This window comes from Chinchilla lanigera, unplaced genomic scaffold (genome assembly GCF_000276665.1).
Source record: "Chinchilla lanigera isolate Chin_1 unplaced genomic scaffold, ChiLan1.0 scaffold00177, whole genome shotgun sequence".
Lineage (NCBI taxonomy): Eukaryota > Metazoa > Chordata > Mammalia > Rodentia > Chinchillidae > Chinchilla > Chinchilla lanigera.
Window position 1 is genome coordinate 977,311 of NW_004955578.1, and position 22,543 is coordinate 999,853.

Genomic DNA, 22,543 nt, shown 5'->3' on the forward strand with positions numbered 1-22,543 from the left:
GGTGGGCACCACTGAACCCCTTTTCTTAATGTGTTATAGTGTGGAAGTCTTTTACCTCCTTGGTTAAGTTATTTCTATTTTATTCTTTTGGAAGCTATTGAAAATTGAATTTTTAAAAATTTTATTTAGTTTGGGAGGAATTGTTTTCTTAATGTCCATTTGGTTTGTTTGTTGCTGGTGTATAGAAATGCAGCTGATTTATTATGTGTTGATCTTGCTGAATTTATTAGCGGTAGTAATTATTTTGTGGATTATTTTTGTTTTTGAGACAGAGTCTTGCTAAGTGCTTCAGGCTGGCCTTGAACTCACTATGTAGCTCAGGCTGGCCTCGAACTCAGAGTGATCCTCCTGCCTCAGCCTCCTGAGTGTTGGGATTACAGGCATGTGCCACCACCGTGCCCAGTGAGAAGTGAAGTGATACAACAGCAAATACAACTCAGAGCCCACCCTGGCCCCCTGCACGCTGGTGTGCATGGGAGTTAAGGGCTGGGCACACGCACTGCTTGCGTAGTCGGCTGATGGCGCAGAGCATTTACTGAGAGCCGGGGGCGTGGGGGCTCCTGAGCTGAGTGCTGCGAGGTTGCCACGCGCTGCGATGCGGTTCACGTGCCTCACAGTTCAGCCATCCAGAGCTCACAGTGCAGTGGCTTTTAGTGTATTGGAGCTGTGCATCCGGCGCTGCTATCAATTTGAGGACATCTTGCGTCCTGAGGAGAACCCTGCCACCACCCTGGTGCCCGTCGCACTCCGGCTCCCCGCAGACCGTGCCTCCCAGGGGGACTCCTGCAGAGAGACACCGTGTGGTTTGTGTATTGGTCAGCTCTCAGTTCCTTGCACAAAATACCTGACGCTGTTGCTGACAGCGAGAGGGGCTTAATTGGCTCCGGGTTTCGGGGGCTTTGTGGAGGGCTGTGGTCAGCTGGCTCCAGGGCGGGGACATCGCCGCAGAAGGTCACGATAGGGTAAAGCTGGTCATGTCCTGCTGGCTGGGAAGCAGAGTACTGGGGAGCAGTGCCATAGAGAGACCCACCCTTTCAAGGAACCCCCATACTCTGCCTGTAGCTGGGCCCCACCTTCTTACAGCACATTCAGCCAGGAGCATCAGTGGCTCACTCCACTGATGAATATAGTGCCACCCTGTCTAACCTCCTGTCCAGGAGTCTCTGTGTTTAGTGACGTGGCATTAAGATGAACTGGCATGATTTACAATGGGGTCACAGCCTGGCAAACACACCATAAGTTAAAAATATCATTATGTTGAAAATGCATTTAATGTATGTAACCTCGCTTGGGGATGTAGCTCAGCAGCACAAGTGCCTGTGTGGAAAGCGCAAGGTTCTGAGTTCTATTCCTGGTACTAAAAAACCCCCCAAAGAACAAATATATGTAATCTACTGAACACCATCGCTTAGCACACAGTCACAGTGCCCACGTGACAGCGTGACTGACAGGGAGCCCAGCATTGTGAGAGCACTCTATTGCATACCACTAGCCTGGGCAAAGACCACAACTCAAAATTGGTGTTTTTTTTTGGGGGGGGGGGTTGTTTTTTGTTTTTCTTTTTTTGAGACAGTGTTGCCATGTAGTTCAGGCTATCCCTGAACTCACTGTGTAGCCCGGGCTGCCCTTGAACTCATAGTGATTCTCCTGCCTCAGCTTCCCAAGTGCTGGGATTACAGGTGTGTGCCACCACACCCAGCCCACAATTCCAAATTTGAAGTACACTTCCTACTGATTGCATACCTCTGTGACACTGTCACAGGAAGTTGAATCACTGAAGCCAGTGAGCAGCTGTACTCGGTGGTCTTTTTTTTTTTTTTTGGTTTTTTTCCAGTACCAGGAATCGAACTCACGACCTTGCGCTTGCCAGGCAGGCGCTGTGCTGCTGAGCTAAATCCCCAGCTGCTCGGTGGTCCTTTGAGATTGGCTTCTTGCACTTAGATATGGTCCATCCCTGGACATCTTTCCTTTTCATGCCCAGACAGTGTTGTGTTGTGTGGTTCCACCATGTTCTGATCATCCGTCATTAGCTGATGGGCATTGCGTTGTTTTCACTGACTGTTACGAGTGAGTGACACTGCTGTGACATCGTGTGCAAGTTTTTGTGTGGACAAGCATTTCACCATCTCATTTTAACCCTCAGCAGCCTTCTGAGGAGCAGGTCCCTGTAGAATGAGAGTGTGCCCCATGCAGCATCCCTGGATATTTATAGTCAGAACAAACAGAAGGGGTTGAGCAGTGGTCAGAGAGCGTGGAAGCAGCTGTACCCCACCTGGCACAGCAGTATTTTGTCATTTGATCCACCTGTACCACTGTGTTGGTGACAGTCAGTCCATGAGATTTGGGCTCACAGGGCCACAGGGCATGTGCCTTCTCGGGGGCAGTCCCATGCTGGCAGGGATAGCTTGCTTCTGGCCACACGCTGAAGCAGCTGGTACTGTGGGGCACTGTGGCAGGCACCTTCCTGCCAGGCATGACCTGTGCATCACTTGGGCCAGGCCAGTGCCCAAGCCTGTGTCAGCAGGGCCACCTCAGGAGACCCCTGGGAGAGACACTCCTCCACTGTCCTCCCACTGTGGTGTCCCTTGGGAGTGAGTCCCTGTCACACTGGGCTGCTTGCCTGTCCGCCTGGGACAACCTTGTCCTGACCTCTGTCTCCCTCCTGCCTCATTTCAGGGGAATACATCAAGACCTGGAGGCCCCGCTACTTCCTGCTGAAGAGTGACGGCTCCTTCATTGGGTATAAGGAGAGGCCCGAGGCTCCCGACCAGACTTTACCCCCCTTAAACAACTTCTCTGTAGCAGGTGTGTGTCAGGGCGAGCATCCCGGGCTCTAGAGCTCAGGGAGCAAACAGCTGGGAGGTCTTGGAGGAGGCTGGAGTGCCTCAGTCATTCCTGACGCAGAGGCTTGTTCTGGGCCTTGTTCTTGTCTCTGTTTGCCCCCTTCCCGTGCTGTCCTTCCTTGTCACTTGGGCCCCGTGCGGCTGTCCCAGGGGGGAGATGGAGCTTGAGGCGAGAAGCCAAGGGCGTTTGTGCTGTGCCAGCCCTGGCCCTCGTTCCAGCTTCACCTGGCCCTGTGCTTCCGTCCTGCTTGGGCAGCAGTCCCTTCCTCTGCCCCTCCAACCTGGAAGGGTCGTGGCTTCCTACGCAGCTGACCTCGTGTCCTTGGTTCCCTTTGTGGTATTCTAAGTGGTGTTTGTTTTCTGGCTGGACCAGCTTCCCAAACCTAAAGTCCTTGCCTGGTCCGTGCAGAACACAGTCCTGCCCTTGGTCTCCTGTCCTCTGCCTCCTTCCTTCCCAGCTGACCTGATTGGCACCAGGCCTTGGCTATCGAACCTGCTGAGAATGCTTCATAGGCAGCCCCTTCTTCAGACCCACAGCGTACCCCAGCCTCACCTTCTCCCCAGCTCCCTGCTGCGGCTCCCTCCCCAGCTTCAGCCCTGCAGGAGCAGCCCCAGAGTCTGGAATCCGAGCCCCAGTCCCCATAGTGGTCTGCAGAAAGTTTTCTCCTGGGTGCTTTCTCCGTGTGCCGATGGCCTTGACACATCTGTGGTAGCCCCAGCATCTCTCTTCCACCTTATCTGTTTCCAGGAGCTTCTTGAACATTTTCTCCTGCGTGTCCTCTAGGTCCTGCATGTTCACCCTGTCCCAGAGTGACCTTCCAGTTTCCCATCCCATCTCCACCTCAGGAATGGTCCCGTTGTGCCCAAGGCCTGGGCCAAAGTACCCTCTCATCCCCTCCCCTGCTGCCCTCGCCCCCTGCCTATGCACCACTCTATGTCCGTGTGTCTTCGGCCCTGGGTCCTACCGCAGCCTCCGCCCTGGCCCCTGGCCTCCACCCTCACCTGCCATGGCAGCCAGAGGGGTCTCTCTTGGGCTATTCATGTCCCTGCTACCCCAAGGACAAAGTCCAGACTCATCCTCACGGCCTCCAAAGCCCTGCTGGCTGGCCTCAGCTCATCCGTCCAAGCTTGTCTCATTCTCATGCTGGGCACAGGGTTGGCTCCTGGGTATGTTGGGCCCCTCTCACCTCACTGACTCCATTCCCTTTGCCTTCAGGGGTCAGTGCAGGGGTGCGCTTTCTTCAGGGGTGCCCAGGCTGGTTAGATGTCTCCCCTGGCTTGTGCCATCCCAGCCCCAAGGACTGAGTGGTGATTGTCTGGTGGTCTGGTCACCTTCCACGCATGTTGGATTTTGAGCCTTGCGAGCGCGAGGTCAGGGCCTCAGTCCCTCAGGGGTCCCCAGCACCCTCAGCACAAGGGAAGTTGCTTGGGAACTGTGGGCTGCACACTGGCCCCGACCCCTCTCCCAGCTGTGTCTTCCCCCCACCACAGAATGCCAGCTGATGAAGACAGAGCGACCTCGGCCTAACACCTTTGTCATACGCTGCCTGCAGTGGACCACAGTCATCGAGCGGACCTTCCATGTAGACTCTCCAGATGAGAGGTGAGTCTGGGCCTCTGTGTGGCTGCCCTTGCGAGTGGCCAGGCCTGGTGGGAGGGGCGGGATGCAGATGGACAGATTCCCACTGTGCCCTACAGTCCGCAGTTCCCAGTCTGCGGCCCTTCTAGTGTGGGGTCTCCCAGCTGGGGCTGAGAAGAGCTGGGGTTCTTGGTCTGAAGACCTCGTTCTGTTTGCGGGCTTGAGGGCACCACAGAGTCGTAGGCAGAGCTTCTACTCGCTGATCTGCAGAGGGTGGGTACGCTGTGTTGCTAATGAGTATCTCTTGCTTCTGAAGCAGTGGTTGAGAGAGTCCATTAAAACAGATCATGTAATAATCAGAAGAAATGGTAGATTCTTCTCATTCAAAAGTCAAACCAGGGCTAGGGCTGTGGCCTAGCAGGTGAGGCGATGATTCCACCCCCCAGCTCCTCAAAACAAAAAGTTCAAACCTTCACGGCCACGTCTTCCCCATCCGTCCATCCCCCTGCCCCGTTACCCGCCGTGTTTTCTGTGCTGGAAGAGCACATGGGGTCCTCGGCACCCTGGAGGTCGCTACCCCACGCGGTTCCGAACTTGCTCTCTCCCTTTACAGTGCGTCTTGGGGAACCCTTCTGCCTCTGCGTGTAGAGAGCTGCCGCTGTCACCACAGTGTTTGTTTTCCTTTTTCCACAGCTGGACACTTGTGTCCGTCAGTTTATTTAGCAGTTTGTTAACGGTGACCAGCGTGGTTCCCAGCCTTTGGCTCGTCACAAGCAGCGCTGCAGTGAGGTTCCCTGCTTACTGTGTGCGCGGGTCTGTGTGGACGGGGAGTTCTTAGCTGTAGGATTGCTGGTCACAGGCATATCCACTTATAAATTTAAAGGCTGCGTCTGTCAGGATGTCTCCGACTGTCCTCACTGCCCAGTGTTTTCAAGCAATTGGATTTTTGCCAGTCTGAGCAGAGGGAAACTGCAGAGGGTTTGTCTTTCTCTGGATGAGTTTGACCCTCAAGGGCCATGTGTGCTTTTTCCCCTGAGCTGCCTGGTTGTTTACCTCTTTTTATTGGGTAGCTGGTCTTTTTCTTACTTATATCTGAACTTGACTCTTGGTAATGAGTGGCAAACATTTTCCCTCCCACTTTACCCTTCTGGACCTTGGTTTGCGAGACACTCCCCAAGCTCTTTGGTAGGGTAGGGCTTTGGCTGAACCCCCACGGAAGCCTGAGACAGGACCCTCTGAGAGAGCTCCTGCCCTATCAGGAATGTTCTAGGTCCACGTTGTCCACTGCAGGGGCTGCTAGTTGCATGTGCCTCCTGAGCATTTGAAATGTGACGACTGAGATGGGATGGGACAGAATTTGCATTTGTTCAGTTTCAGTAGCTGTACGTGTAGCTAGTGGCTACCCTCGGACAGTGCGGTGTAGCCTGCACAATGCTGTATCACAAGACACTGCCACAGCCTATACTGTAATTATCGTTGCATATCTCCCTGAGGTTAAAAATATACTTGCCCCACCAAGGGGAACAGAATGGCCATCTTGGGTCAGCTGTGGTGTTAGTCAGTTGAATACTGGGGGCCAAAACATGGGCTACCTGAGAAAGCAACTCTAAACTGCTAAGTCCCTAGGATTTGGGCGTTGGAGTGAGTTTTGAGGGATGGCTAGGAGTTGGCCGTGGCCCACGGAAAAGGACTAAGCAGCTATGGGGAGGCCTGGAAGTGAAACAGTTCGTGTGTTCCAGGGACCACAGCAGGCTCCGCCTCACCAGAGAATCAAGGGGCAGAAGCCCTGGAAGAGGGAAGTGGAGGCGCTGGAGGCTGGAGAGCCCAGCCAGGATTTTTGGCCCCCAGATGGAGATCCCTGCAGGGCTTGGCAGGCACTTAATAAACTGGGGTTTATCCCAGCGTTGGTAAGAGATTCAGGGAGATGATAAACAGGAAGCCCTTGATTTAGCAAACCTGGCACACGGTTTGCAGCCTGGAAAAGGAGCAGTGGGGAGCCGCCAGAGCGGTTTAGTAGGCAAGAGCGATGGTCTAGTTTCCATTTTTGCACGATTGGTACCATTTAACGTGGGGAGACTCCTGTTACTGAGGATGTGGGGGCTGAAATGTCCCCCCACCCTTTTCCTGTTCTTAGCACCTTTTGGGGCCACTGGAGAGGAAGCCACTGGGTCGGCCCCAGAGACAGCAAACCTCTGATTTCTGACCCCAGCCCTGGGTAGCCAGGAATGCAGCAAGGGGAGGCCCCTCTACTCCGCTCATGGCTGGCTGGTGCTGTCCTTGCTGCCCCACTCCATGGGGCCCGAGCTCCCGACTGTGTGGCCCAGGAGAGACAGGGTGGCAAGGCCGAGAGGAGGCCTGCCAGGGGTGGACATGGCCTGGACACTGCCGTGCTGCCTGGCTGTGCCTTTGCCATGTCTGCCTCATCTGGCTGTTTTATGCTGGGGATTTTGTTGTTTTCCTTTTTATTCTTCTGTACTGAATCCTGACGCCTGTTCATACTTTGCTCCATACTACTTTAGTAGGCATCTGCTACCAAGAAGGATTTTCTCCTGTGTCACCCCTGAGATACAGGTTGAGCATCCCTATTCTGAAAATCTGAAACCTGTGGTCTGAGATGCTCCAAAATATGCAACTTTGAGTGTCACTTGGCAGCATTTCAGATTTTTGGGCTAGAGATGGTCAGCCACATAGTAATGCACATATGTATGTGCACAAAGGTGTGCACATACCCTGAAAACCAAAAACTCAGGTATCAGAAACATGCCTGGTCTCAAGCATTTTGAGTAAGGGATACTTACCCAGATAAGTATTTCCTTTCTATATCCATGCCGTACTTGAGTTTCCCAAGTTGTCTTCAAAATGGTTTTGATGTGGCTGGGCGTGGTGGCGCAAGCCTGTAATACCAGCACTTGGGAGATTGAGGCAGGAGGACTGTTACGAGTTTGAGACCAGCCTGGGCTACAAAGTGAGCTCAAGGCCAGCCTGAACTGCATAGCGAGACCCTGTCTCAAAAAAAGACCAAAAAATGGTTTTGTTTTGTTTTTTTCTATAGTGGAGATTGAGCCCAGAGCCTTTCATTCAGCTGCATTCCCAGCCCTTTTTAAATTTTGAGACGGGGTCTTGCTAAGTTGCCTAGGCTGGCCCTGGCCTTGAATTTGTGATCCTTATATCTCTGCCTCCCAAATGTTGGGATTACAGGCATGTGCCATCATACCTGGCCTTAAAATGGGTTGATTTTAAAACCAGGATTCATTCAAGGTACATGTGAACTCTTTGGCCTGCTTTTTTTTTTTTAAAAGATAAAAGAATGAAAACATCTTAATAAACACACATACATTTAGAAAATAACCCAAAAACAATACAAGCAATACAGAATCTCAGACAAGGTGATAAGAAATTAACAATGGTTGTTGTATTACATATTGATATCCTAAATTTCGATATTCAGATAAACAAATATAGACATGTAAGATTGATCATACACTTAGACATTAACTGTTCCTTTCAATAGAGCAATCAAAGTCAGAAGTACAACTACGTTAGCTATCTTGTCTATACATATATATATATTTTTCCCCTTCTTTCTTTTCTCTTTTCCCTCATCCCAGTTGTTCTTTCCTTTTGAGCAGTTTCCTTCCCTTTCACAGTGTCTGTTGTACCTCCTAGATTTTACTCACTCTTTCAGGTTCTCACATTAGTGAGATAATACGGTGTTTACACATGCAGGTCTGATTTATTTCACTTATGAGTATGGTCTCTAGTTGTGTCCATTTTCCTTTAAAAGCCTCGAGATCATCTTTCTTTATAGCTGAGTAATATTCCATTATGTAAAAATACCACAACTTTTTTATCCATTCCTCAGTGGATAGGCGTTTGGGTTTCTTCCATGATTTAGCTAGTACAAATTGCACTGCTATAAACATGGGTGCACATATATTGCTGTGATACGATGTTTTCAGTTCTTCTGGGAAAATACCCAGCAGGAGAATAGCTGGATTGAATGGGACTCTAGTCCTAGTTTACTGAGGAGTCTCCACACTGATTTCCATAGTGGTTTCACCAGTCTGCATTCCCACCAGCAGTGGAGAAGAGTTCCTTTATCTCCACAGCCTTGCCAGAATTTTTTTTTTTTTTTTTTCTTTTTGAGACAGGGTCTCACTATGCAATTCAGGCTGACCTTGAGCTCACCTTGTAACCCAGGCTGGTCTCGAACTTGCAAAGATCCTCCTGCCTCAGCCTCCCGAGTGCTGGGATTGTAAGCCTGTGCCACCACACCTGGCTGCAAGCATTTTTTTTTTTTTTTTTTTTTTTGAGTCAGGGTCTTGCTATATAGTTCAGCCAGGCCTTGAGCTCACTACATAGCCCAAGGTAGCCTCAAAGTCACAGCAAGTTCCCTGCCTCAGCCTCCCAAGTGCTGAGGTTACAAGCATGCACCACCATAGCTGGCCCCAGCCTGTTTTAATCTAGTTTTGCCCTTTGTCTTTCTGCCCACTACTTTCTCTGCTGAGACATTTGATATTCTTGACAAGCCAGACTAGTTGATTTGTAGGCTGTCTCATATTCTGGACTTCATCCTAATGCCTTTTGGTGTTGTGGCTCTGGTGCCCTGTGCCTCTCTTTCCTTTAAACCGGAAGTTCAGTCTGCGGCAGGGTTGGCAAAATACAACCCTGCTTTTGTTTTGGTATTTGTGTTGTAAAACGACCATGTCCTTTTGTTATGAATTGTCCCTCGCTCCTTTGCTGTAATAGTTGTGGCAGAAACTGTGACACACAAAGCCCAAATATTTGCGTTATAGAAATAGTTCGCAGACCCATAGTTTTGACAAGAGTGCTTAGTAGTATGTCAGTTTAATGTGATCTATTTGTTGGAATTTCTTTGCTCAGAACTGAGTGACTTTTAGTCACGCCAAGCCTTTCAAGTCCTGCCCTTTTACATGGAGCATACTCCTGCCTCCGGTGCTAGCATTTGCTGTTCCCTGTGCCTAGGACCCCCTTTCTCAGACACTTTACGCCTGTCTCCTTAACTTTTCTTTCTTTCTTTTTTTTGTTGTTTGTCGTTTTGAGGCAGGGTTTTGCTATGCAGTGCAGGCTAGCCTCGAACTCACTTTGTAGCCCAGGCTGACCTCAAACTCACAGCGATCCTCCTGTCTCAGCCTCCTGAGTACTCGGTTTATAGGCATAGGCTGCCACACCCAGTCTCCTTAACTTTTCAAGGCCACCACTTAATTGTCACCTCAGAGCATCCTGTCCTGACCACTAGGACTCTCTACCCTTACCTGGCTATATTTTTCTTCATAGCACTTATCTACCTACCAAGTGTAGTATTTTATATTTATTATATTTGTGCCCGGCACATGAATAAGTGGTCAGTGAATGTTTGTTGGATGAATAAAAGAGTAATTAAAACCCATTATATATGTGAACCAGATCCCGGTTTAAGGCTTATATATCTAGTGATTTACTTTATCACACAGGCTGAAACTTTCTGAGCAGAGGGACCCCAGATGCCTGTAGCCATAAACAGCCCTGTGATCAGACCCAGTCAGCTCGTACTCCCATGTTGGGTGGGGGAGAACCCAGCCGCCCCCTCACTGAACGTCCCCCTCGGGCACGTTGGTCCTGCTGGGCAGGGCAGCACGCTGTGGGCCCAGGCTCTGGAGCAGAGCGGCTGCCTGCCCCGTCCTTCTCGGGGCTCAGCTCCCTGCCGTCACGAGACGAGGGAGGGAGCGCACAGAAGCCTCCAAGGCCTGCAGTGTGGAGTCTGTGGGCACGCAAGACTGCTGGCCTGCTTTGCGCACTGGTCTCCTGTGCCACCGGCACCCGTCACCTGCAGGGTGCAGCCCCAGCCTGTGGCCACTGGCTTGACACAGAAGTTGGCGCTGTTGCCACCGCATAGCAACCTTTACCGCCTCATGTGTTAAGGATTAAGCCCGAGATCCCTCAGCTGAGTAGCCCACTCCCTCCTGTCCACCTTCCTGCCCTCCTCGTTTCCACTCTCCTGCTGGCCCCAGTGCGGCTGGCACTTGCTGTGCCATCTACAGAAGCACCAGACTTCTTCCTGCTGTGGGGCCTTTGCCCTGCCGCTCCCGCTGCCTGGACCCTTTCCCTCCCCGGCCGTCTGTACCACCGGCTCCATTGTCTGTCTCGCTGATGCACCGCAGATGCCTGCTGCAGGCACTGAGGATGGTCCCTGCTCCAGTGACATCTTCCAGGTTCCTCCTGGGTTAAGTGTCACCTCTCAGAGAGACCTTCCCTGTCTGGGCCTGGTCCTTGCTGGCTGCCTGGTCCCCTCTCAACCGAGGGGGATGTGTTCCAAGCCCCAGGGGTGCTTGCAACTGAATAGTATCAGCATGTGCTGTGTTTGCAGCTACACATACACACTTGGGATACGATGTGACTTATAAATTAGGCACAGTAAGAGATTAGCAGCCGACAAGGACGGAGCAGGATGACACGAGGTTTCATCACACTAAGAGTGGCGTGCAGCTCAAAACTGACCAATTGTTTCTTGAATTTTCCACTCAGTATTTTTATTTATATTTATTTATTTATTTATTTATTTTCCCACTCTATTTTTAGATCACCACTGACTTCAGGTACGTGAGACTATGGAAAGCAAAACCATAGTTTAAAAGGGACACTGCTGTCCTTTCAGACATGTTCTCTGCTGCCTCGCCAGTGTGCAGGACAAGGCCTGACTCAAAGAAGGCACTGAGCAGATACTGGCGGGCTGGCAGGGTGAATCCCTCCAAGGACTGTAGCACTTTACGTGCCAGCCGTCGGACCTCGGCGTTGCCGTTAGGAAGGACAGAGCTGGGTTCACACCCAGGCCACCAGCTCCAGTGTGGGCTCTTATCACCGAGCCCTGGCCTGTGTGGGAGGCAGATGGAGGCTGGGAGGCGGAGGCCCGGCTCAGGACCACAAAGCAGTGTTCCGTGGGGCCGAGGCCCGGGCCTGGCTCCCGACTCCCAGCCTGCATTGTGTGCTGGACTGTGCCCTGCCAGGTGTTGCTTGGGCAAACAAAGCTCCCTCAAATGTCTCTCTGTGGCCCCAGAGCCCAGGTGAGGGACGACAGGGCTGCTGTGAGTATCCTGGCAGGGGAAGAGCTCCTGGGAGACACAGGAACACCTGGGTTTATGTTCCTGGTCTTCTGCTTGCTGGCTGTGCATGTAGGCAGATGTCCCATTAACAGTACCTGCTGCCTGGGCTGTTGGGAGGATTAAAGGCATTAATTCATACAGAGCACAACAGTGACTGTCGTGTAGGTGGAGGTGTCGGTGGCCGTGTTTGCTGGGGGATGTCCTCTGTGGAAAGTGGTCCATGTCACAGCTCTGAAGGGCGGTGTTCTACTTTGGCCCTGGGTTCCATGTGGTGATGTCCCTTGCTCCATGAACCTTCATTTTTTTTTTGTCTTTTTGAGATAGGGTTTCACTGTACAGTTCAGGCTGGCCTTGAACTCACTTTGTAGCTCAGGCTGGCCTTGAACTTGCAGCAGTCCTCCTGCCTCAGCCTCCCAAGTGCTGGGATTAGAGGTATTCAACACCATGCCCAGCTCCATGAGCCTTCTTGAGAGTATCCTCACTCTATCCACTTGAGCCTTGTCTAGGAATCACAGCTCCTCCGGACCACTGGCACGGGAAAAGGTGGTATGGGGACAGGGAGGGGCAGAGTGGACCTGGGCGCGAGCTCCAGCTCTGCCTGGTCTTCCTGTGTGACTCCACGAGTGGCTCTACCTCTGTGGGCCTCAGTCTCCACAGCATCTCCTCGCCATGTTCCTGAGACCCAGATGAGGTGGTGGCTGTGGAGCTGGCCATTCGCCGCTGATACTTCTTTCCTGGTCCTTCAGCTGGAAAGCCGGTGGGTTTCCCTAGGGCTTTCCGACTGGGGGTCCCCTTAGGGTGGGGGCTCCCCTCTGCCCCAGACATTATGTTGCAAACCCTTGAGGAATGTCCTGGACAGAGGCCCTTGCTTTTACTCTGGATTCTGAGTGCTGTAACCATTCAACCTTGGTCCATTTGGAATGGACCTGTGGCTGGTCAGGCTGCAGGACAGCCCAAGTGACCCCTGGCCCACCTCCTGCATCTGGGATGGTGTCCTTGGCTCTAGGTGGATGGGCTGGGGCTGGGCCTCCCGTGTCCTTCAGATCTTTCATGAGGTGTCAGCTTTCTGCCCGGAGCGGGGGAGCCAGCTGGGGAAGGAGTGATCCTGCACTGCCCCCCCATAGTCTCAAAATCTCTGTGAGACTGCATATTTCCCTTAGATCTATGATTTTCTTTTCAAGTCCTCCACCTTAACACTCAGAGTCAACACTTTGTTTTTATTTGTTTAGTTAGTTAGGGTTTTTTCGAGGTAGGGTCTCACTATGTAGTTTTAGACTAGCCTTGAACTCATTATGTAGCCCAGGGTGGCCTTGGTCTTGCGGCAATCCACCTGCCTCAGCCTCCCGAGCGCTGGGGTTATAGGCATGCACCACCAGCCTAGGAAAATCGACATTTTAAACTTTCTAAGACAGCTGTGACTGATAAAGCAAATCATGGGATGTATTCCTACCCTCCCCTTGACTTTTTTGGAAAACAGAAATACTAATATAGGGATTGGGTTTTAGGCTGCAGTTTATTCCAAGGGGGTGCGGGTTAACACCAGTTGAGAAACACTGGTCAGGGAGGAAGGAGCCCAACCCCACTCTGCCTGAGCATGAACTGGCCTCGCTGTGCATAGGCCCGGGCTGTCTGGCTTGGTCACTACCTAAACACTTTCAGAGCCCCGAATAGTACTGGGAGTGCACGACATTCAAAGCAGATGCAAATCCCTGCCCTGTAGGGCCGACATGTGGGCTGAGGCCCCGAGCATCTGCGTGGTGGGGATGGGCGTAGTCAGTGCGGGGTGCATCTGTGCTGTGAGGCGCGATGTGAGATTCGTGCATCTCTCTTACCAAGCAGGATGGGGCAGTGTGTGAGGGAGGCCCGTGTGGGAAGGCAGGACCGCTGGTGCCTCCCTGGGCCCCTCTGAGCTCCGTCCTCCATTGGTTCAGCTGGCCACAGAGCTGAGCAGCAACATCCCTGCCCTCGGGGAGGCCACTGGCCTTTTGTGAGTCTGGCTCTGAGTCTTGGGGCACCGACTGTGCTTCTTCCTGCATTTGTTTTTGTAATCTGTGTCTCAGTTTCCTCCTTTGTAAGGAGGCAGGAGTGGGTGGCTAGTAAGAGTGAGTGCTTTGTGTGCGTTGTGGAAGCCCCCTCGGTCCTCTGGCTCCCAGTTCCCCTCCCTGCAGGGGGTCAGGGCTCCGAAGTCCTGACTGCCCTTGCAGGATATTGGTGTTTATGTGAGCAGGTGTGAGCAGAAAGTCTATTTTCTGCCTCTGGTGGTACAGAACTCCACACCATTCTTCGCCTTCCTATTTCCGTGTGAGCTGTCCTGAGTCCGCCAAGTCCTCACCCAGACCTGCCGCTCGCTGGGGTGCAGTCCAACTGCGCAGATGCCTCCTGTGGGATCTCGCCGTCCCCCAGGCACCCTGTGTGAAGCGTGGCTGGCGTGTCCCAGTGCGTCTGAGGTGCCACCGTCTGCACGGCGTGCTTTTATATAATACCAGGGAATAGCAGTGCCCAGCTAAATGATGACAGACGCCAGCTCAAGGTGCGACTGTTCCCAGTGTGAAAACATGGAAAGCTGTGCTTAGAACTGGGGAATAGAAGAGGCCCTGCTGCCCCAGGGAAGCCATCCCGGACAGAGGGCTCCTGGAGCCAGGGTGGGCCAGGGTGGGCCAGGCTCAGGCTGGTGGGCAGTGTCTCTCCACTTGGGCCCTGGGGCCCATGGCAGGGCCCTCAGTACCGGCACTGGAACCACGGCACTTGCTGCGAGGGTGGTTCTGGAAGATGCATGTGAAGGGCCCGGCCTGCTCTTGGTTCTTGGCTCCTGACAGAGCTGGCCACGCTCGCTGCGGCTTATTTCAATCACCAGGATTTGGGAGGTTGCCTGCTTACGCGCTCTTTGAATTGTCTCATTCTTAGTGAACACGTTCTCTTTTTCCCACTAGTCATGGTTTTTTTCTTTTCTTCTCTTTCTTTTTTTTTTTTTTTTGGTACCGGGACTTGAACTCAGGACCTTGTGCTTCCCAGGCAGGTGCTTGTGCTGCTGAGCTGTATCCCCGGCCCACTAGTCATGTTTTTTTAGATGCAGGCACGGTCACAGGCACTCCGATGCACTGGGTTGAGCTGCCTGAGATTGCTATAGGATAGATGCAAAGTGGGGCAGTCATTCAGCCTAATATCTTGTTCTTTTTTGTCTATTAGGCAGTCATTCAGCCTCATCTTTTGTTCTTTTTTGTCTCTGGTCATTTGCACTTACTAGAAAGAAAGAAAGTTTGCAAGTATTGAGAAAAATTCTTTCCCAGCAGCTCGAAACACTGTACTGCCTGAGTGTGCACAGGCCTTGTGCCTCTGGCAGAGGTTCTGCCCCTTCTAGGGAGCCCTGTGGGCCAGCTCTGGCCTTAAAGAGTCTCAGCTGTTTTGGCTCTTGGATGTGGTCTTGGTTACCTTTCTCTTGTTGTGGGGACAAAATACCTGATACCCAAAGTTAAGGAAGGCAAGGTTTATTTAGCTCAGTTTGTGGAGGTTTCAGTCCATGCTCAGCTGCTCCAAGGTGGGGTGGCGAGGTAGAGTGCAACAGTTTGGGGCAGCAGAAGACAGCAAAAGCGACAAGAGCAAAAGGGAGAGCAAGCCTCTTTTCCTCCCTTATATAGTGTGCAGGCTACCTGCCCACGGGTGGGTGGATGGGTGTAGCTCACACCATCTCCGTGCCTTCCTCTTGCACAGGCTCAGGGTGTTTACAAAGCAGGATGTTTACCAGGGGACCATGGCCGGTCCTAAGTCACTTAATTAAACTTCTAGACTTCTCAAGTTGACACAGTGTGTCAACCATTAAAGATGCTTTCTTTCACTCTTGGTTTTCCTTTACCAGACATCAGTGACTTGTAAACTTGAGCCGGCCGTGGACTTGTAAACTTGAACTGGCTGTTTGTTCTGGAGAAGTGCAGGGGAGCCCTGGCCCTCCCTCATTCAAGGCTTACAGTGGTGGCTCTGTCAGGAGGTTCTGACAAAAGCAGCCTCCCTTTTGATCGTTTCCGTGCTGCCTGGCTTCAAAGGGCCCTCGTGTCAGGCCTCTCCTAGGAGATGGATGATCCCTATCTTGGTCCATTTCCCTCACCCCATGCCAGAGGCCTGTGCGTTGTCATTCAGGCCCCATCAGCTCTGCCTGGCTCAGGCATTTCTCCCTAAAGCCCCCAGAAGGGTTTGGTGTCTGCTGTCCCATTGGAGGGGGCGGGGCTGTGGCTCCTCTGGGAGGTGACCTTCAGCCCTCCCAGCCCTGAGGCCAGGGACTCAAGTATGTCCCCACACAGGGAGGAGTGGATGCGGGCCATCCAGATGGTCGCCAACAGCCTCAAGCAGCGCGTCCCTGGTGAGGATCCCATGGAGTACAAGTGTGGCTCCCCTAGTGACTCTTCCACGGCCGAGGAGATGGAAGTGGCAGTCAGCAAGGCACGGGCCAAAGTGGTAAGTGCCAGGGCAGGTGGCCAGGGGCTGTGGCTGTGCTGGCCCTGTCTCCCTCGGTTCCATCTAAAGTGTGCAGGAAACTGCACCGTGCCCTGCGGGACTGGGTGGTCGTCACAGGGGCTGCTCTGTGCCATGGGGCGAGGGGACACCTGGGTAGAACTCCCAGCTCTCCCACATCGAGAGCTCCAAGGCCCTATATCCGAGGCCTGTGCCTGGCAGAGCCTGGGCCTGCAGGCCGCTCGGGACAGTTGCTGCCCAAAGCTCCCTCCCACTCGAGCCTCTGCCAGGGCAACAGCGTCTTTTGGTTTTCCTTTTTCTTTGTTAAAACTTCCTCCCATGGGCCAAGTGCCAGCACTGACTGACCCTGCTCTCTCTCCGCCCCACAGACCATGAATGACTTTGATTATCTCAAACTGCTCGGCAAGGGCACCTTTGGCAAAGTCATCCTAGTGCGGGAAAAGGCCACTGGGCGCTACTACGCCATGAAGATCCTGCGGAAGGAAGTCATCATTGCCAAGGCGAGTGCTCTGAGGACGGCCGTGCGCTTGCTTCTTTGTGGCTGTCAGAAGACAAAATGACAACAAATTTAGTTTTAGATGTAATTGGCTTTCATTTGTGATTCATGAGTTGGGGCAGACTGCATTCTATGCAACAGAATGAAGGCTGCCACTGGACAGTGGGAGGCAGTGGGTTTTGTAAGGTGGCAACGAGGGAAAAAGTCTGATTGGTTAACACCAGGTTACTTTAGGTTGTTACCCTTTGTAGCAGTTAAGGCAAAGGAGACTTCCTTATCACACTCAGGTAGACTGGACTTTCCTGTTTTCAGGAAAAACTGCTCCGTCTTGGGGCCTAGCTATCTCTTTGTTTCCTTGGGATTATGTGGCATTTAGCATGAGTGACTCCATTTTGGTTTGGTCTGGTCCGCTAGGGCCTAGTGACGTCCAAAGCAGTGACGTCCTGGCTCGTTTATTTGTGTGGTGCTGGGCGTGGAACCCAGGGCTGTGTACGTGAGAGTCACGTGCTTTGCCGCTGAGCTACTCCCCTGCCCTCGTGATTTAACAGGGCCCACAGTCTAGTACGCTCATACCAATACTTGGGAGCTCTTGCAGGGCCGGAGCAGTGTCACCACGGCCTTCTGCTGCTATAGCCTTCTTTACCCTGTTGGCCCTCTAGGACCCTTTCCCTAAGTCCCCCGTCAGAGAAGGGGAGCTGAGCCCAGGAAGAACTGGCCCGCCTTCGAGTCCCACACTGCACCTCTGGCTGTGGAGAATGCAGGGGCCTCACCCAGTAGGTGCTGTCAAGGGCTGAGGGAGGCCCCTGGCCATGATAAAAGACCTGGGGAGGCTGTTGGAAGCCGAGTCATAAGTGGAACTGTATCTTTTTTGCCTTATTTAACAGATTTTGCAGTAGCAAATTTTAAACATACACAAATTTTTAAGCAGAAAAATATAATGGACTGCCATGTAGCAATGATTCTGAGTTTTTTTTTTAATACCGGGAATTGAACTCAGGACCTTGTGCCGCTGAGCTATATCCCCAGCCCAACAATGATTCTGATAAAGCAATTAAGTCCTGTTTCATTAGCTCTGCCTTCCCCTCCCTTTATTGGTTCTGAGTTGTTTTTTTTTTGAGACAGGGTCTCGCTATGCAGTTCAGGCTGGCCTTGAGCTCACTTTGTAGCCCAGGCTGGCCTTGAACTTGCAACAATCCTCCTGCCTCAGCCTTCTGAGTGCTGGGATTACAGGCGTGCACCACCATGCCTGGCTGGGTTCTGGAGTATTTTAAGGCATATTTTAAATAGTGTATCTTTTCACCTATACAAACTTTTAAAAATATGCCATAATGGATGAAGATTTTTATTTTTTTATTTTTCAAGATTTTAAAAAATATTTTAAAATTTAAAAAAAAAAAATTTAAAAAATATGTGGTGCTGTGAGCATATCCAACAAAAGAAACTTAGTTCCTGCTGTGATTGGTCTAAGCAAGGCTTGTGAGCCTCAGGACACTGATATTCTGGACCACACCATTCTTTACCCTTTGCGGGGGCTGTCCTTTCCATCCTGAGGGGTTTAGCAGCACTGCCAGTTGTGATAATAAAAAATGACTCTAGACACGCCCCAGGGCTAGACATGCCCAAAGGAGAGGCAGCGTGCAGAGAGCTGCAAGTGGCTGAGGTTTGGCAGCGCTCCTGGTGGACCTGCTCTTGGTCAGACCTGGTGTTAGGCTTGTGTTCAAGTTACTCGGGCTTGTGAGGCAGGGCTGTCCCCCACCTCCACCCTCACCCCCAGGTTTCTGCTCAGTGGAGCTGGAGTGGGGCCTGAGAATTTGCATCTGTACAAGTTCCCAGGCCTTGCTGATGCAGTCTTAGTGAGGACCACACCCTGAGAAGTGCTGCTTTGCTCCACAGCCCTGATCAGATCCAGTTCCTTCTGTGGGCAAGAACGCTTTCTAGCTGTTCACTCCCACATCCTCTGTGGCATCTCAGGGGTCTCATGATGTCTCCTTGTTCCCTCTGTAGGGCTGTGTGCTAGACAGCTTTGCATCATTGTGATAAAATAAACAGAGATAAACAACTTGTCAGGACAAAAGGTTTATTTTGACTTGCAGCTTCAGAGATTCCAAGCCATGATGGCTCGGCTCCTTTGCTTTGGACCTGTGCTGGCACAGTACATCATGGTGGGGGCCCCAGTGCCCCTGCAAAGGCACATTCCCAGTGACCCAACTTGCTGCTACTGGACCGTACTTCCTAGAAGTTCCATCACCCATCCGTAGCACCATGGGCTAGGGACCAGGCCGTCCACACATGAGCCTTTGGGGGACGTTCAAGATCCAGATTGTAGCAGGACGTTACAGTCGGCCTGGGTTTTGGTGGCGCAGCCCTCATCCTCCCACTGTACAGTCCACACTGACTTTTCACCTTGTGGTTTGAAGCAAGCCACTGATTACCCTTATCTGAGTCCATTATTTAGTTAGAGCTTGCAGATGGCCCTCTCATACTCCCGTCACTCTTTCTGCTTTTATAATGGAAGTGCATTTCCCCAAGTTCTTGTTCCTCTGTCTTTGTTAAAACTGGTGGTGAGGCAGGTAGACGTGGTGCTGCTCCCGGCCATTCACTCGCACGCTCTATCCGCAGGATGAAGTTGCTCATACGGTCACGGAGAGTCGGGTCCTCCAGAACACCAGGCACCCTTTCCTCACTGTGAGTCGTACCCACCTTCTCAAGCAGGAGGGAGGCCTTCGCTTCAGGCCAGAAGCGAAGGAGTTCAGGGAAAGAGCCCAAGCCTGCTGCTCCAGAGCGCGGCCTCGTGTGGGTCGGGAACTGGCCTCCCCGCGTTGCCTGAACCAAGCACTGGGGTGGTATCGCCTTTGTAGACAGTGGCTGCACATAGGCACCTTAAGGGACCAGAGAGATTGCCCGACAGGGCCGCAGGAGAGTGTGCTTGCTGTCTCTGTGAGTGAGGGGTGCTTAGCCCATCCAAGTGGGGGGACATTTTTGTTTTGAGTTGATTTTAAATTCCATAATGTGCCATTGTTGTGCCTCCTGTCAAGCTAGGCCAAGTGGATGCCTCTTCAGAGGTATCTTTGGGGCCATAGTCTCCGTCAGGGCCTGCGGCTATCAGTTTAGTGACTAGAGTGAGGGTGGCTGATGTGCCTTTTTTTAAAATGAGATTGAACCCAGAGCCTTGCACTGAGCTACATCCTCAGCCCATTTATTTATTTATCTATTTGCTTACTTACTTACTATGTTGCCTAGCCTGGGCTCAAACTTGTGACCCTTTTTCGTCTGCCTCCCAGATTGCTGGGGTTACAGGCATGCATCACCATGCCCAGCTATATGTGCCATTTCTTTAGTTCACTTGCTGCTCAGGCAGCCGATTAAGTCATAACATTTATTCAAATGAGATCTAACAAAGTACCTGAGAGATAGTACAAGGTACTCCAGAGTGTGATGGGGTTCCTCAGGGGATCTTTCAAGAATCCTCTATAGGGCTTCCTAGAGCATCGTTTGGGAACTGAATTACTCTTCATTGGCTGACAGCTTGTCTATCCTGTCTTTGGAGTCAGCTCCTGAACCATTGAGTGCCTTGGTCAGCCACAGCATACATCACATGTGCACGTGTGTGTGTTTGCATGTGTGCACATGCAAGGGATAATATTTAGTCTATTTTATTGTTAAAATAAGAGAAGTCTGGCCGGGAGTGGTGGTGCACACCTATAATCCCAGCACTTGGGAGGCTGAGGCAGGAGGATCGTTGCGAGTTCGAGATTAGTCTGAGCTACAAAATGAGCTCAAGGCGAGCCTGAACTGCATAGCAAGACCCTATCTCAAAAAGACGAAAAAATAAAACAAGAGAAGTCATAGTTCCAGTTTCTCCCCGGCTGTGCCTGGGAGTCGACTCTGTCTGTTGGACTCCCATGGCTCCTGGCTGGGCTGGGGAAGTGGGACTGTCTGTGCAGAATCTGGGCAGGGCCCCCACTTCCCTGCATCTGACCCCAGTGCCGTCCTGCCCTCCTTCCGCAGGCACTGAAGTACGCCTTCCAGACCCACGACCGCCTGTGCTTCGTGATGGAGTACGCCAACGGTGGGGAGGTGAGTTGCGGTCCTGGCCTGGCTTCCTGCGTGTCTTTGTCGGGTGCGGGGCTGCCTTCGATGGAATGGCTGGAGGGAGGCTTGGTGGATGTAATCAAGGCCTAGCCTCCTGCCCTGCTTTTTAAAGCAGGTGGTATCACCTCTGTTCTGTAGCTGGAGGAACTGAGACTCAGGAGGCTAAGTGGCTTTCCAGGCTCACACAGCTAGTGAGGGAGCTGTTTTCAGGACCCTAAACGGGTCCAGAATGGCATGAGCGAGGCCATGGCGGTGGCCGGGTGACTGGGCGGAAGGGTGTGCTCAGAGGCTCTGAAGGAAGCACACAGGGTTGAAGTCTGCCAGCCCTCTGATTTCTGTGTCCTCCCTCCTTGTACACATAAGTGTCCCCCGTCCCCTGTCCCCCACTCGTCCCTCATCCCCTCTCTGCATGCTGGTGGACTTATGGACCGGCTCGTCTGTTCGCGCGTTTGATTTGGTCTCGCTCACAGTCTCTTGTCACTGCCCATGACTTGTGTTTCTCCTCGCGATCCTGCTGTCCCTCCCTCCTTCACCTGCCCTTCGTCCCGTCCTCCAGGTCCTCACTGGTACCTGCTGGCTGCATCGCTCCTCACCCCTGCTCCTTTCTTCCTTCCTGTGAGCGCTTCTCACCACTGCTCCTACTCAGTCCCCCACCTTGGGCTGCGTCTGACCTCCTCCCACCCTCCCTGCAGCTCTTCTTCCACCTGTCCCGGGAGCGGGTCTTCACGGAGGACCGGGCGCGGTTTTACGGTGCGGAGATTGTCTCGGCTCTGGAGTACTTGCACTCACGGGACGTGGTATACCGGGACATCAAGGTGCGCAGGCGCGTGACCAGGGGGGCTGCGAGTGCGGGGCGGGTGGCTGGGGCGCACATGTGGGCCTCACACCAAGGAGTCCGCCTCATGGTTCTGTGTTGAGGACTTTTCCAAATCCCCTGTGAACAATCCCAGCCATTGGTGGAAGTGTCTGCTGGCACAAGCCGTATATTTAAAAAAATTTTTTTTGAGACTGGGTATTTTGAGACAGGGTCTGGAGCTCGCTAGTCCAGGCTGCCCTGGGACTCGCAGCGGCCATCCAGCTTCAGCCCCTGCAGTGCTGGGATAAGGTGTGCACTCAGCTTGTAGGAGCCCTTTGGGACTAAGTAGCAAGGCAGTGTCCGCCCCAGCAGAATAGCCGTGTCCGCCTCGGCACATGTGCACACGGCCAGGCAGTACCGGTGACACTGGCCACACACCCCGCCACAGAAAGGACCAGATGTGTGTGGTTTCTCCACGTGCAGAAAGAGAACAAACCACAGCTACTCAGCAGTGTGGCCATACCTCACAGGCTGGCGTTACGGGGAAAGGCAGAGATGAGGTGGGCCCAGCGTTGCTTGCAGTTACACACGTCAGTGTTGGAATTACGGAAGGAGGGGCTGGGGATGTGGCTGAGTGGTGGAGTGCTTGCCTCACATGTGTGAGGCTCTGGGTTCCATCCCCGGCATAACAAAGGAGAGAACCTGTAAAGAGAAAGAATTAAGTCACTTCTGAGGCAGGAGATGTCCAATAGGAAGGGGCACATAGGGGTCTCCTGATGTTGTTTCTTGACTTGGAAGTTACACAAAGGCACCACTGCATTGTCCATTTGTTTTATATTCTTTTCTTTCCTGATGTCTGTTTCATAATTAAATGAAAAATCCTTAGAATAACATGCAGGAAGGATAGTGCCCTTAGTCGCACTGGGCCTTAAGAAATTGCAGTCTTCTCTTAAGCGGTGGCCAGAGCACGGGGCGGTGTGGTTCTGGCTTTCCTCTGAGCTCCAGAGGGCGAATGCTTAAACCTTCTGGTGTGTATTTCCCTTTGTACGCGCTGTGGCCATCCTAGCCCCGGGGAAGCTGATGCCCAGGAGCCCCTGGCATAACAGCTAACACCTCAAGCCACAGGCCTTAGAGGGCAGGGCTGGAGTGACAGCCCTGGGAAGACATGCGTCT

The 22,543-nt window shown here is 52.4% G+C and overlaps 1 protein-coding gene across 3 annotated transcripts in view; it reads left to right on the forward strand.

The window, feature by feature from the left end:
• The window catches only part of Akt2 (v-akt murine thymoma viral oncogene homolog 2), a 54,181-nt gene that overhangs the window by 27,053 nt on the left and 4,585 nt on the right, over positions 1-22,543 (forward strand). For all 3 annotated transcript variants that reach the window (XM_005414069.2, XM_005414067.2, XM_005414068.2), the window contains exons 3-9: positions 2,677-2,805; positions 4,335-4,446; positions 15,815-15,968; positions 16,355-16,486; positions 19,102-19,167; positions 20,491-20,559; positions 21,267-21,389. In XM_005414069.2, the coding sequence (XP_005414126.1) occupies positions 2,677-2,805; positions 4,335-4,446; positions 15,815-15,968; positions 16,355-16,486; positions 19,102-19,167; positions 20,491-20,559; positions 21,267-21,389 (785 nt within the window). The remainder of the gene's footprint in view (positions 1-2,676; positions 2,806-4,334; positions 4,447-15,814; positions 15,969-16,354; positions 16,487-19,101; positions 19,168-20,490; positions 20,560-21,266; positions 21,390-22,543) is intronic.